The sequence below is a fragment of the Molothrus ater genome, chromosome Z, assembly GCF_012460135.2.
Source record: "Molothrus ater isolate BHLD 08-10-18 breed brown headed cowbird chromosome Z, BPBGC_Mater_1.1, whole genome shotgun sequence".
Lineage (NCBI taxonomy): Eukaryota > Metazoa > Chordata > Aves > Passeriformes > Icteridae > Molothrus > Molothrus ater.
The window spans coordinates 54,784,278-54,800,560 of NC_050511.2; the positions used below are offsets into that span (position 1 = coordinate 54,784,278).

The 16,283-nt window shown below is 34.1% G+C and overlaps 1 protein-coding gene across 8 annotated transcripts in view; it reads right to left on the reverse strand.

Moving 5' to 3' along the window:
• Positions 1 to 257: 257 nt before the first annotated feature.
• Positions 258 to 16,283, reverse strand: part of CSNK1G3 (casein kinase 1 gamma 3) — a 68,062-nt gene continuing 52,036 nt past the window's right edge. For 4 of the 8 annotated variants that reach the window (XM_054517871.1, XM_036403024.2, XM_054517873.1 and 1 more), the window contains 6 exons: positions 15,212 to 15,307; positions 14,487 to 14,582; positions 7,351 to 7,457; positions 6,952 to 6,975; positions 2,070 to 2,161; positions 258 to 794 (listed from right to left, as the gene is read on the reverse strand). In XM_054517871.1, coding sequence (XP_054373846.1) covers positions 2,104 to 2,161; positions 6,952 to 6,975; positions 7,351 to 7,457; positions 14,487 to 14,582; positions 15,212 to 15,307 — 381 coding nt within the window. In that variant the 3' untranslated portion in view covers positions 258 to 794; positions 2,070 to 2,103. The remainder of the gene's footprint in view (positions 795 to 2,069; positions 2,162 to 6,951; positions 6,976 to 7,350; positions 7,458 to 14,486; positions 14,583 to 15,211; positions 15,308 to 16,283) is intronic. The other 4 variants (XM_054517874.1, XM_036403028.2, XM_054517875.1 and 1 more) reach the window with 2 other exon arrangements.

A 16,283-nucleotide genomic window follows, 5' to 3' on the forward strand; every position in this document is an offset into this window, starting at 1 on the left:
TTAAATTATACAAACATTTGTACTCTTGCACAAATAGCCTTATAATTTCTACTGTACTGCAATATTCATTGTTGGCAAAAGAAAAGCAGGTTTTCAAACCAAAAGGGTATTGGAAATACTTTCTGTTAGTAGCACCAGCATTTTGACAACTGTCAACCAGCATCCCCAGTATCTCTAGACAGTGGCAATTTGACTGGAGTAACAATTTGACTAACCAGTAATACTGAGGCAAAAGAAGAAAAACAATGCAAATGTCATAAAATAAATCTTAAGATTTTATTATTTTGCATTATTGTTGTGTATCTGTATTTTTCTTCTTCATTTTTGAAGAAAACAGCTTTAGATACACTGCTACAAACTCAAATAACTGATTTATGACATCCGTCTTCATCTAAGACACTGCTACTACTTCCTAGGAAAGAAGAAATACTTCTCAAGTTCAGTTTTGCTCAAGATACTGTTCATTTTCTATCACTTCATTGGTCCGTATGTTGATGGTCAAAGAACCACTCCTATTTGACAATATCTTAAAGCTTTCAGAAAAGATGAATTAAAGAAACAGAAGATGGACGCAGAAGAACCAAATCAAAGCACAGAGGCATGATATTGTTTCTCAGAGAGTCCTCGGAAAATGTGTTTATTATGGAGGTTTTTGCTTTGGGTTTTGTTGTTGTTTTTTTAAGATCACAAGACAACAGTTGAACAAATAAGCATTTTCCCATGTTCTGTTTGGTTCTAGTCATTTGTTGCGCTGGATGGTTTTCCTTTTCCTCCGCTTGAATAAGCAGCAGCACCTGCAAGTGTGACATGAATTACATATGATATAAAAGAAACCACAAAACTAAACTATTTACTCTATGTCTCATTTGAAGTACATAGCTCAGGTATAGCCAGCACCACAAGGAACTCATTAAGCTCTATTGCAGGCAATTGATTTATAAGAAAAAGAAACTGAAGTATTTTTGACACATTTCACCTTTTTTCGTAAAAAGTATCAAACTAAAGCTAAAATGCAAGTAGCTATTAAGCTTGGAGTATTCATGAGAGTATCAAAAGCACAGGTATTATAGGCTGACTTAAAATTCATTTGTAATAAAGAATATTCCATTACCTGAGTACTCTTTCATATTAATTGGCAATATGCCAAATGGAAGCTTGTGCTTATAACTGTGTCACCTAAACTGTGCACTTAAGACACTACTGTTGCTAAAATAAGAAAACAATTTGAGCTTCCTTTGTCAACCAGAACTTAGAAAAACTTTCTCCGAGGCTATTCCACAAGACATTTTAGAGAAAATTCTAATGAACAACATAATTAATGCTCTGACTCAGTGCTGTGAAAATAAATATTACAGTGAAAAACTACAGCTTAAAAATAAAGAACACTGATAATCCCTCTTCTGCTTTATTGAATACTACATGAATGAAAGAAACTGACAAACACTGTGAATTTCACTTCGCAAACAGAGACAATCTGAAAAGTACCTGAAAGAACACTACAAAATGAAAAAGAGTTGGAGGAAGTTAGATATAGATAATATACAGAAGGACTGCAGAAAAGTCCAGAAAGTACTTTTGAAAATAAAGAGGAAAACAACAAATAACACACGCACACACAAAAAATTCCTTTAAATTATACTGCTCGGCTTATTTTAAGCAACTCTCAGGTCCTGAACACCACCTTTAAAAATAAAGCTTCACACTGAAGTGTTCACAATGTGTGTGACCAAAACTGAACATGCAAGTTGTCTACTCTAACAGAGCTTGTCCCATGGAGTTCTGTGGTTTGGTTATTGAATTCTCACTTGCAGCGCTATACACTGATGAGTCTTAAACTATGAAGTACAGCAGTAGTGAAAATACAAATGTACTGCATGAATAGCCTTGATCGGTAAATCCTTAAGTCCACCAAGCATTTATGTCACGAAAATTCAAAAGGAATCCAGATTATTTAGTTTGGAATATGGGAAATGGGGAAAGCATTTAAAAATCAGGGAGACTAAGGGTCTAAAAATAAGGTTCTACAGGGGGCGAGAACAACATCCAAAGTAAGGGGAGACAGAAGTTACCTTCTCAAAATATCCAAGGCACCCTGTTGCTCAGTCACTGAAAAAGTAGCAGTGGGCAGAGGCAGACCAGAACTGCTCTGAGAGTTACATAACTTTCAGTAGAAAAAAACATTCGTTATTGATGAAGAGGAAGCCCAAAACTAAAATTCAGCAGGGGAAACTACACAGGTAAGTACTTTTACAGCTAGCAGAAGTATCATACCGTATTTACTAAATTTGAAGTACTTCTTAAAGAAGAAATATAATTGGTTTTGAATGGTAGGAGCCACTGACTGTAACTGAAATTCCCCCATAACTACTAACCCTTTGTTTAGCATCTACCTGTAACCACTAACATTCATTATCACTTAAGTTTTGAATCTACTTGTAGATAGATCTATGAACCCCAATTTAGTTTAATTTCTTTTTCACCCCAAGTATTTTATATATGCCATGTTTCAAAGCAAAGCAGTTCTCCTCCTTTTCAATATGAGTGATCCTATGATCCTGTAGATGAGGAAATCCTACTCTCATCTGTGATGGTAAATCACTTTTATACTTGCTCAAGATTAGCATGCATTAGGGAAAGCCAACAGAAAAATTCTGTCTTGATTTATAACATTAGAATATACAGGTTACATAAGTAACTGTAGGAAGATGGAAGTACAGCAGACAATTTATATTCTAGAACAGCTATCTAGAATGTTAACTCTTCACTCTTTAAATAAACTTTATTTATATGGATCACAACCCAAGTAGATCATACTTCTTAAACATTTAGGACTACTTGGATGCTCTCTGCAATTCAAGGACACTTTAGGTCTTTTTGCTTTTCTTATTAGAAAATTTTAACTCATCTTTGCTGCAAATCTCATACTGTTTTTTATTCCTTCTCCTACTTCTCTGTCAACCAGAGAAAAAGGGCACCATGCAATGGTAAAATCAAAAGTTCTATTTTTAAGCAACATAAAGCACAGCTTTTTTAGTCCTCTGGTCTTCTGAGTTTGCATAATACTACTATAATGAGTGTAATTTCTATTAACAGTTCTTTTGTTTGTTTTTTTTTTAACTATAAAAACTATTCAACTAAATTTCAATTCAAGGAGAAATCATTAAATGCTGAAAACTTTTATTTGGTGTAGAAAAATAAATATCTTAATAATATATAATATATCTAAAAAGGACTAAAGGAATGCAAATTCCATGATGAATTGTAAACCAGAGGACTGTTTTGGAAATAGAAACTGAAGTACACTTAACACTGCGATTTTTAAATCTAGAAGTGCTAGACTTCAAATTGGCTTCCAAAGCCAAATAAATGCAATTTTAAAGTATATGCACCTTTAAATAGGATTATGGTAGAACAGACTCTATTGCCTGACAATAAAATTTCTGAAAGAAACAGAACCCTGAGTCAGAGATTCATAGTGCATCATGTCTCAATGAGTATAATTCGTAACAGAAATGCAGACTTGTTCTTCAGCATACTGTCGCTAGAGGGTGTTATTGTCACTTTTACATATTACAGATATTACATTGCTTAGAGCTATATTTAAAGCTATAGATAGGTGCTTTATTAAGGACTATTAAACCATAAATTTATTATACTATTCAATATGCATGCAAAATACAGAAGAAGTAAGTTTTAAAAATTTCTACTTCTAGGAAAGGATTTTTTTAAATAAAGTACTTAATGACTGCTAATCTTCATCTGGAGTTTATTTAACATTTCTAGAGTCGGCAGTATAACAACAATCTATAAAGTGCAAAGAATACTGAACTTTTCCTGTACAATCGAAAGTGTCTTTTGAGGTATTATCTGAGGTAGCAATTTCAGCACTATAGTTTTGAACAGTTTTTGTTCTTCCTAGGTCATTACCATATCTTTTTTCCTGTCAAATACCCTTCCTTCCAGTTGAACAGTGCCTTAGGCCAAAATTCTAAAGCAACTTAATTTGTCATTTCTGTTTAGACAGCTATGTTTTTATATTTGTCATCAAGCACGTGGCAGGCACTTGACTGCAGCATTAGTAGCAAGTGTTTAAAGTGGCAAAAAAGATGCAAGGTGCAAAAAGGACAGATCATACAATTATTTCCTTTTTGCCCTTCTCTGCCTTTCCACAGAAGAGCCTTTTGGTTATCCAAATCACACATGTTTCATAGAAGCAACTGTTCTGTGGCTAGCAAAGAGGAAAGACAGGTTAATTACTCAGTGATAAATGAAAGAGCATCTGTAGAAGACTATAGATAGATCTGCAGATCCCCAAGTGTCAGGGCAGCAGAGTGATCAGGTTAGTTTTCTCCTTGCTTTACAACTTCATTAAGTAACAACTGAAATAGGGTAGAAAGCAACTTTTCTAAAAACCCAAACCAACAAAAATAACCAACAACCCCCTCCACCCACAGCACTCACAAACAAAAAAACCAAACCCACCAAAATTCCCAAAACACAACACCCACTGCTAAGTCATGCTAGCTGCACACCCACCATGAAAATGACATGGCATAAGATTTAGAATATATACTGCATGTGAGTAGGTAAATAATTACTGAGCAATGAAATGTTTGGTTAAACGTTGGTTAAATGTCCCAAAACAATAAAATCCTTACAGAATTAGAAAACCCCAAACTTATCCTTTCTGATTCACAGGATTTCACCAAAATGGTAGCAGAAGCTCAAATATTCACCTAAATTACACTTATGTTCACAGTTAAAATCCTACATAATGGGGACAATCCCACATGAGGGACACCCCTTTTAAAATCTTTTAAATGAAGATATAGTCATGCTAAGTTTCTAAAACTAAGGAAACATCTAAAACAAAGAATGAAGCATTTCTAAATAAGATTCAAGGTTGTCTTTTCAGAGCATAAGGAAACATTACAAACAGAAGATATGAGCAAGAGAGGTTAGCTTTGTTCATACTTTCAGGCAGAAAAAAAGATTATGAAAGAGGCACGAAGTTAGACATACCCTTGCCATCCAATGTCTCCTTAGAACAGAAAATATCCATGTCACAGACATGAAGGATACTAGTAATCCCATTCCCTTAACCTGTTCCACAGTGTAAAATCTATAAACAAATGTTTGAACGTGTCACAACCCCTTTTGATATTAGGCTTGTAATTATGATGTTAAAATGTAAAATTAAAATCTTCTAAGTGCTCTTTCTGAAAAAATATGTGTACCTATGCATTGATGTTTGATACTAAAGCTGGAGAAGGGGCAAGGGTGAGTGGGTGTGCATGTATGCTAATTAACTGCCAAAATATAAAAGAACTTCAAAATATAGAAAACTACCCCCAGTAAAACCTCTAGTCACTCAGAAAACTTGAGTTTAAACACAGTGCTGAAACACTAATTTGAGTGTTACATACTCAAAGACAAGAAAATCAATCTAAAGAGCAGGACACTGAGACTAGTCATTTTGTCTGCAACCAAACTAATTAAGAGTAGGCCAAAAAGGTCAGGGACAGCATATTTGTCCATTATATATTCATATCAGAAAAAGTGAACTCCTACACTTCTCAAGCAGCTGAGCATCTTGGCTCCTGAGAATTCTCTTAAATTTCTGCAGATAACTAATTAAAATAGAGAACTAGAAATGGATTTAATTGTGCTAATCACTACTCAAAGTACAAGAAATTTAATCTTTTTCTGTGTGCACATGAGCTGAGCATAAGGAAGATTATCACTGTGCTTATTTGAAGAGAGGGGATAGGGAATTTAGCTATGGGCAGCCTATCAATATCCCTGCCCCTCAGGATTTTTTTTTTGTTTCAAATATATATAAATATATATATATATACATAAAAATCAGAGAACTGATATATTTTTGACAATAAAATAATACCATACTCCACAAAGATGGCAGCAAAGAATGTAGTTCTCCTCAGTGTTCACAGAAAGCCAGTGTAAAAATGTGGCCCTACAGACACTGCCATTCAAAATTATTAATTACACATGCAAATAAAGCTTACCTACCAGAATCAGAATTTGTGGAACAATTGCTTCAAATGTAAAAGCAAAAAATTTCACTCTGAGAAATTTCCCTTTTATCTAAAGTCAGGAAAATGGGTCCTAGAAAAATTGCCGCTAGTGAATTGCTCTGCTACTAATGTAGCAGAGCAATAATGCAGATACTAATGTATCCTTCATACCTGTGTGCCTTTATTTTATGATAAACTAAATCCATACCCTTTATTTTATGATAAACTAAATCCATACCCTATTTCAAGCACAATTATAAAATTAAACATGTTAGAATTCATATCACCTTTAGCTACCAAGATTATTGTTCTGTACTATTTTTCAAGTCCAAGTTTACTACTCAAATACATAAATATTAGTTGTCCATCCCATGGTAACAGATCTTAATATTTTTCCCTTCCATTGCACTGGATATAATTAAGAATTAAGGAACTCTGAAGTTATGTTTTAGTGATTAGTTAGAAAGTTGTCACAGACTAATACTTTGGTAAATAGTTTGTTTACAGAGATAATTGGAAAAGTTCAAACATTTGCTAGCAATTATTACTTATTCATGCAAATTATTTTCCAGATGTTAATACACTAGCTGAATGCTACAATATCTGAAAAGAATGTTTTCCCCTTTCAAACAGAATAGAAAATAAGAAAAAGTATTCTAGCACCCATTAAAAAGGTTGATGTAAAGTACATCACAAACTACACAACTTAAAAGCAAACAGGCTTTGAAGCAGGCAGAACAGCTCCTGAAGGTGGCTTTTTGTAAAAACAGTTAATTGTTTCACAGAATTAAAATTTATTTTGTCATTTCTAAATAGATATTTTATTTTTAAATTTTCTGAAGTTAGTTTTAAACAAAATGAAAAGAACAAAGCTCCTGGGGCTATTTCTGCCTGCCTGTGCTGTATAACTCACCACATGTTCAACACTTTCTGGCAGCTATACAGAAAGAGAGCAAAGGAAAAAAGAGAATCAGAATACAATATAGAGGAAGAATTTTACATGTTCTACGGCTTTTGGTAGTCAGAACACTATCTTAAAATAAATATTTCAAAATTAGTTGAAACATCAAAAATGCATGCACTTCTCTAGCCAGCATAGCAAGACATTTCATTCAAGGCTTAGGCTAAAAAATCACAAGCTACAGGAACTCTACTAATTAGAAACTTAAAGACAAAATTAAGTATAGCACTGTAGTTTTGCTCCTCACCAATGACTATTCAGTTCAGACAACATTTTCTGAAAAACTATATTAAAAAAATATTGAAGCAGCTGAGCACAAAAGATGCAAAGAAGATAAAAAGAAGGACATACTTTGTTTCATCCATTACTTCTACTTCTGCAGGAGCTGTGATGGGTGCATTTGAATGGCCTGCAGTTGGGTCATCAGTGTTCAGCTCTCCATTTGTTGAGCTTACTACCTGAAATCAGAAGAAAGACCTGAAATTATACTAGTGCCAGACATACATTTGTTAATTCCTAAGGTTCCAATACATCTTAAAAAAACAGTATTTTTTGTTATTTCTATAGTTATTTTTATTCCAGTAACAGTATTTTCTCCAGGTTTAATTCTGGCATCCCTGTGCTCTTGTAATTCTCCTTTCATATCTATTATTGGAACTAACCTCTACAATGAACTCAAAGTGAGTGGATAAAGCAAAGCAACTCTGTGGATGCCATTTACTAATCTCCCCCACATCTCTTCAGAGCCCTAAGGGAAGGCACTAAGCACTTTTTCAATACCTATTCAGTCGGTCTAACCCTATTTCTGCTCCTTCAGTATGTTTATGCTCCTTGGTTTAGCTCTTTACATTCACACTGAATACCAAGGTCTGCTTCAGTTGTATCTCAAAGAACACTCACCAGAAAAGGGAAAAACTAAGGCTGTCTTCTAGACATAAGAGTATATGGTCTCTGATTTTTAGGACACGAAAACATCTACTGCCAAAAAATTTATAAAAAATAGATTAACCTTCATTCTCATTAGTTTACCATGAAATTTCTAAGTAAATTGTTCAAGTCACCATGAAAGCTGTGGTTCTCTAGGAATATTTGTTTGGACCTAAAACCAAGTGGAACCCAATATTCCCTCTCTCAGTTCCTGTCAGCTTTCCTGCATGACAAATGGAGCCATTCCAGAGGTCTCTCCATTATCAACCCCACAGAATACAAAAAGGAAGATGGTTAACTGGCATAGACAAGTGCCTACCTGATCAGAGCTAATTGACCCACTAAAGTGTTGACTTGACACCATGGAAAGGTCTACCAGCTATTAAAAAGCAGCAACTGCTCAGCAAGCTAGCAAGCACAAAAATGTAATTCTGGACAAATAATATAAAAGTTTGCAGAAAACATCTGTAAACAATTAATCAGCTATAGAGCCACTAAGAGTAGTCTGTAATTCAAGATTATTACCAGCTGTTGTCTGATGGTCAGAGATTAAAGTAGATGAGAAAGAAAATCACTACCGTAATATTATTTCCCTCAGTCTGCCAAGCTCTCCTCTTGTTATAACTGCTATGTCTCATCTATTTATAACCAGAGCTAAGAGCCTAGCCTATTGAAGTTTGTTTTGTGGTTCCTATTGTAACGAAGTACTGCACCTCAGAAGTTTGCTGCACTCAAGGCATTTTCCATGCCTTTTGCTGACATCAGGCCAAGTTTTCTTCTTTTTCAAATTTCACTGAAATAGGAACCACTGCTAAAAAAAACCGGCAGGCTCATAACAAAATAAATGATATGCGAGATTGCAGGAATCTAACTACTTAAATTTTAGTCAATATAACTGAAGGAATTATGGGAGACTGGACTTTATTCCTGCAATGATAAATAAGACACTGGAGTTTCAACTAGGTGTCTTAAGTTTAGTTTTGTATCACTGGGCATGACAGAAGCACTTCACATTCAGTGGCAGAAATAAGTAGGAATTGTACTTTAACAAACCTTAAGATGGTGAGGCAGGCATCCTGAACCAAATATCCTAGGTTACTAGTTACTGGGTTTTACAGAGTCACAGAATATTCTGAGAATATTCACAGAATATAATTGTCATCATTACATATTTACTAAGAACAGGGATTTAGTATTATCCCAACCACCTCGCTAGGTATCTTACTGTGAAGGTCATTTCATTGTTTCTTGTAAAATATCCAGAGTGGAAAAGTGCATCAGAAGTATTTGCTAATTAAGATAGGTGCAGTCATAAAAATGTAAGGGTAAAAAAAACTTTACTCAACTTGACCATCAAATAAGTCTGGTTCCAAAGGAAGCACAGAATAGTTATGGCTGGAGGGGATCACTGGTGGGGTCATGCTCACATGGAGCTCCCTGTGCCTAACTATATAACTAACCACAACTATAGCCTGCACTAATCCATATAAAGCAATGTCACCCAATTAATATTGTAGTCAACCTTGCCTGCAGCCCTTATAGTGCAGGATTTCTGCTCCATAATCTAAGCTTAAAAAGAACCTCAGATCCATGCTCAAGACTGAGTAAAAGTGGTTGATGAGAAACAGAAACCCTCAGTTTACTCAAACAGAAGTAGGGTACATCAAGAAATAGCAAGACAGGTATATGGCTCTTTCTGGACAGGAAGCAAACACTGTACTTAGCATTCCTGACTGCTGTAAAGAACAGGTCACAGTCTGCAAAGGCACTTGCAAGAACTCCTGTTCTCTTTTCCTAAAAAACAAATGAAAAAATGTATGACTTTTACACAGATATCAAACATACTGGCCAACTGCAGCATCTGTGGGGCATTCATATGACACCTTCCTTCACACTTCTCTCCCAGGAGCACCTGTTCAATGATACCTATATTCTTGGATATCACATTTAAAAAAAGAGATCAAACTTAACTACGTACACATCTTCATTTGAATTGGAAAATATGATAGTAGGTGTATAAAAGTCCTTCCTACATGAGTAATATTATAAGTATTATGCATGTGCTGTACTAATCTAAGCTGACTTCCTCTCTAAAGGAGCCAAAATCACCCTCTGCTGGGGTCAATGCACTACTATGTGGTAAGAAAGAACAAAGCTTACAGCAGCTTATTTTTCAAACTGACTTCAAACTCAGCCACACACATTCACCAAATATATAAACAAATTCTATGAAGTGTCTGTTGCATGACACAGTTTAGATGGGAGAAACATGAAGTTCTTCTTTCTGGAAAGAGTTACAACCACTGAAAGCGTAAGTGAACCAAAGCATATATAGCATAAATCCAAAAATCAGGATCATTCATGCTTCTCCAGAACCACAAATGACCTGAGTTCTACTAAAATCTACTACTGCTGAAAGCAGCTCTAGGAGCTCCTCACTAATTAAAGAGAATGAAACTAACAAAGACTCATACAAAGGAGCACAAGAGATAGGCAGGACTGCTTCAATTTCACTGTCAGTAAGGCTACCAGGTGCATGAATTTAATTTCACATTACCTCAATAAATTACTTTGCAGTATGACCTAAAAAAGCCTTTAATAAGGCAAATTACTACATTTTTCTTTCCAACTATGAGCGAATCATCACAAAAATCTGCACAACAGAGGCAGAAAGATATGGGAACATAACAGAATTGACCAAGAATAAGTCACCCAGAGGACATCGTAAGCACTGAAGGAGTGGTACACCAAATTCTGTAGTCAGAATGTACCACAAGTAAGGCACAATGAAAATTCGTCACAGTAGATCCACATAAAAAGCTATAACTTTAGGAGAGAGAAGCTACATGAAATTAAGTTTGCTTTAAGAGAAACTTTGAATTTAATTTCTCTACTTGTGACTCAAGTTGGAATGGATTTTGATCAAATCAATAGCCTGATGAAAAAATGAGAGGCACTATTAATCTCTTAGAAGACTTGAACACAACTACAGTGAAAAAATTAGGATATTTAAATCATGGTTTTGCATCTAAAAATTCTGTTACAAAATGTATATGAACATTCTTCCCTGAATAGTAACATAATTACATTTCAAAAAACAAATACTTTAAAAGTTTCAAATTAGAAGTATTGCAATAGTCAAGATTAACTTAAGCTACTCACCTATTTTCAAGTGGGAGAATAACCACTAAACTGAAAACCTAAAACTACTTTAAGCATTTTTATAACTTCATCCTGGTTTAAATTTAGTTCCTTCAAATTTAATCAGTTCTTTAAAAGTTTTAAGAGCATCTATATAAAGAAGCATATGCATCACTGGTTATTTCTTGATACTCACTATGCCATGAGGTAGAGAAACAAAAATTCCACCCACTACCTATTAGTGACACATTCATTGTGACATAGACTGATTTCTTAGATACATGGTCCTCTGGAAGCTTGACAAAGGCCATTTATAACAAGACACACTTAAACCTAAATACCAAATCCCTAAATGGTGACATTAAATCTTCAGTCTCTATACTTTGTTCTGGATTAGTACACAAACTGATCTTTTACTTGCTATGTTCAAAAATCAGTTAGAAAGTCTGCCATAAAAAACAAATTTTGTTGTAGTCACAACAAGGAATTGCAAAATTTTGGAACAGACATAGAAAAAAACCCCTAATCCAATTAAGAATCTCAGTAACTGAATTCTCCACTCAAAAAATAAAGCCAGTCTACATCTCCAAGGAATTCATTAGTGATACTACACAATTCTTTGTTTTACCTTCAAAAAGTTTTCAGGAAAGACAAAAGAATAAAAGTTATCACAATACCTTTTTAGTTCACAAAAGCTCAGCAAAATTGATTTGTTTCATCTAACACTTTACTATCTTGACTTCTTGAAGGAGAGGAATCAGGCAACTGAAAACTACTTACATCAAATATAAAAGTCTTTCAAGCAGTTCCTAAGTACTTTACCAGGAACTCTTTAACCCAATCTTTCCATCTAACCTCCTTTTAAAGAATTTCCCAATGGGAAAAAAGAAAGAGAAAAGGTAAGAGAAAGAAGACCAGTTAATAAGTAATGGAAAAAAAACTAATGGAACAGATTAATATAGTCTTTATGAGTGCGCAAGCAGATTGCAGCTCATGCAGAGAAAAAAATAATTCAGTGTTGTACAACTGACATTTTGAGAAGTGAGACAAACTTATGAGAACAAAGGCACAAAAGTTGTTGAACAAATTGCGGGGAGGTATGAGTTGATCATTAAGAAGTCTGCATGAACTAGAAAAACTGACTGATGTAAGTGGAAGAAGGGATGTCTTCCTTTTACAACTCAATTTCCTAGTACTATTTGAACTTTAACTGAATCTACAAAGTAAAATTAGACATGTCTAGGCACATAAGGATGTTTTGTACACAAGCCAAGGGTCTGGGAAAAATTAAATTAGTACAAAAAGTAGAACAATATCTGTTAATCAAATACCAGTTTGAACCGCAATGGTTCCCACTTCAACTTATCACTAACAGCATACAAATGTATGTTAACAAACATACATCACCAACATTCAATTCCCTCAATGTTAATATGTCACAGAAAAGAATCACTAGCACATTTGAATAATCACCTAAAAAAGAGCCTAAGAGATGACATCAGCAGTAGTATTACACATGACTAATAGCACTGACCTAAAAACATTCCACTGTCACTTTGACATAATCTGATAGATTTTCATACCTTGCAGAAAAATTAATAGAACTGATCTCAAAGATGAGCAATGGCTCACTAACATCAAAGAAAAAAATACACTTTAAGTTCACACCTCAGACTTAACTTTACCTTTGAACAATTTTCTGTATGACTTTTAGTATTTGTCTCCTTGGAAGCAACTAAGAATCCTACTAAAGTAGCTAGCTAATGAAACAACAAATAGCATGATTCAGTTAGTATCCCTGCAACAAAGATGTATTTGATAACAGCCAGGGGCTATGTCACAGCATAACTGGAGATACTATGTGATTTTATAAGTGCCCTTAATAAGGAAGCATGACCACTCCACAACAAAAAAGCAATCCAATATGAAAACATCCTGCTGCACAACACTTGGTCTTCAAAGACATATGGACATATGCAGTTTTGCACAGTGCTTTCATTCACATGGCAATTGCTTAGCCTCAACAGATCTAAATGATCTGAACTCATTCAGACTCCCTGCATCCTGTGAGGAGAAAGGACTGAAACAACACTATATTAACAGTAAGGAATACTAGTGTTATTTGTGTTATTTCCTAGAAAATGTTCTCCCTATCCCTGAAGGGTATTCAGCCTATTTTACAATGGAAGAAAATTTCTTGTGATCATTACATTTTACCTGACAAAGAATAAAAGATTTCTGAAGTGCCACAATTGCCAACAGAATCATACAATGACACTTTGAAAGTTCTACTAACTGCAATCTAACTAATTCAATGTGTATTTTTCTAACCTAAAATATGGGAAAAGAAGGCTTTTTTAAACATTTGTTAATGGGAAGAACAACTTTTAAATTTTTATTTATACACCATAATAATTATCACCTACTAGATTTTGTTACACTACACATGACAGCTGTTTCTAAAGCAACAAAATTTAGAGAATGCTATTACACTGACAGGACTGCAGCCTTTTTTTCTGTATCCTGAACTTTTCATTCTTTCTTCAGGCCATGACAATCTTTTTCCAAATCAAAAACTTCAGAAGAAACATATATAACTTAGATTGTCATAATCAAAAATGCAGCAACAATTTCCACACACAACCCCCGCCCAGATAAGACTTCACAAAGCTGAACCATTTTCATTTTGGCCTCAAAGCTCAAAATCTCATGTAGACTTCAAATTTGGCATTTTGAATCTCCCAGTATTAATTCCTCACACATTACTCCAACTATTTCACACCTAAATATATTCAAAGAATGAGACATCAAAAATTTCAAAAATTAGTTTTAAAAATTGAAAATAAACCAGGAAAAGAGCTCTTTGAAGATGAAATAAACTAATAATATAGGAAAAACTTTTGGTTTCTACAGATTTTTTCACTGAGATGTGTGAGGTGCTGCCCTGGGAACCTTTTTCTAGTCAATTACTATTTGAATAATGGAGTGAAGGTTAAGAAAACATCACTAAGTAGCATTTTAATTTGATTTTTACTTAAGGAACAAAAAACATAGCTTGAACAACAACATAATTCAGTGAATATTGGGTTTCAGTTGCTAATACAAGTAACACATTTAAAGTCTAAACTTCATTTATTTTCACTGAGCTAAGTATATATTCTGTAAAAAAGACAGCTCAACTGTTTTATTTTTGACTTTAACTAAGAAACATGGCAAGAAATATTCCATCAACAAAAAGTTCCATTGTTTCAGCACCTGTTTTCAGTTTGACAACTGAAATGTGAAATAATAAATAATAGCAGCATTCTGAACATTACTGATAAGCAATCTTAATATGAAAACATGAATCATCTGATACATTAGCAGTATTATGTAATGCAAAACAACTGATTTAGGTCATGCAAAGAAGCAGAAGATACCTGTACAGAGCCGCCATGTCTGTCAGATGCCAGGTGAGCCCTCAAATGATGTGGATTGGTTTGCTGTGAGTCCCAAGCTGCCCTATGGTCTGTTGACTATCATTTTTGAATGTATTAGGATTTATGCAAAAGAAAAAAAATTTAAAACAAACAATTTGTGCATTAACTGTCATATTTTTAAGAAGTACAGAAGCGCTACACATTCAATCCCTATATAGATTGCACTTCAACATTATCAACGTACTTACACATGCCTTCATAAATATTTTCATACAGAAAACTAAAGCAGCTAAACCTCAAAATTGTTAGTAAGAAAAAGCACACTAAAATAACCCTCCAATTTTGCTTAGGTAAACTGACACAGCTCTGAATTCCTAACATTGTTACCACCTAAGTCATTAGCCTGGTTTAAAAAAAAGTGAAAATGTTATACACACATGTCAGAATGGAAAGAGAGGAAAGAGTGTATGGAGGAGAGACAGTGAAGACAGTGTGAGTAGAGAGAAAATTCACTACTGATTCACTACACTATATCATAGCTTCAAACAAGCAAGCTTTTAGGAGATATTTATGTATCTCTACATATGTAGACTTTACCAAAAATCTACTTAAAGTGAAAACAAAAGAAACCTAGTCGTTTTTATTCTCAAGTTCTAATAAAAACATAGCACAAATCATTAGACAAAAGACATAGTAATGCTGATAATCTTAGATGAGCAGTTTACCTGATTTTTGGATTGTTGCATTCTGTCTCTGTGCTGATATGCATCTCTGTTTGAAGACATTGCAGGGTCTGAATGTATTGAACCCACTGGAGTAGGCTACAAATATAAACAATATGTAGCAACTGGTAAAAAAAATAAATTTCTAAGTCTCACCAAAAGTTACTGGTTTGTAATAGAAAATAGTATTTAAATCTGACAGCTTCAAATAACACAAAATTATCAGATTCAAGCAGAAGCTTCACTAGATATTTACTAATAACCACAAGAAAAAAAGCAAACCATTACTTACAAAATGTATTGAAGTAGCAATTCTAAGTATTATACATTAATTTTCTGAAAGACTTTAGGTTGATACTTTCTGCAGTTAGCAGTTACGACATTCTGATGAAACCTGATCAAAAGCTAAAAGCAATTTTTAATGCTAAACACTGAAAAATACATTTTGCAATAAAACAAATGCTACCTTTCTTTCACAATCACACAGAGAAGGGTGAAGTGCATAATCTGAAACTGGTAAATATAAACCTATTAGCCCTCCCTTCCCTACATAATAAAAATAATAAAAAGAAGTGAAAAAATTTGAGAAGCTGAAGTTAAACCCCATCCACTACAATTTCTCAAATTATACAAACAGAGTGTTTCCTGAAACCTTAGAGGCGCCACAATGAAATATTTTATGAACTATGCAATATTTTATCATAGTGAACTGATAAATATCTAGAGTATACCTCATATGCAGATGTATAGCTCTGCATTTTAAAAATACCAGGAATAAAAAAAATTCACGCAATAATGACAATTACTTGCAAAATTTTAAGTTCCTTCAAAAAAACAATCCAAATTTTTACCATCTCATTTTGGACTGAGCAGAGATGTACTTTGATAATAAGAGCATATTTGGAAAGAGAATGAATATGAAGCACTCAAGCCAAAAGATTATGTTAGAACATGCATCTGCAGATGGGCTTGTAATAGCAGCTGTTCAATGCTCTACTAGCAGCCTTGAGAAGCATATGTCTTAATGAAACTCAAAACTGATCACAGAAAAAGCCATTATATTACTGACAGCTGA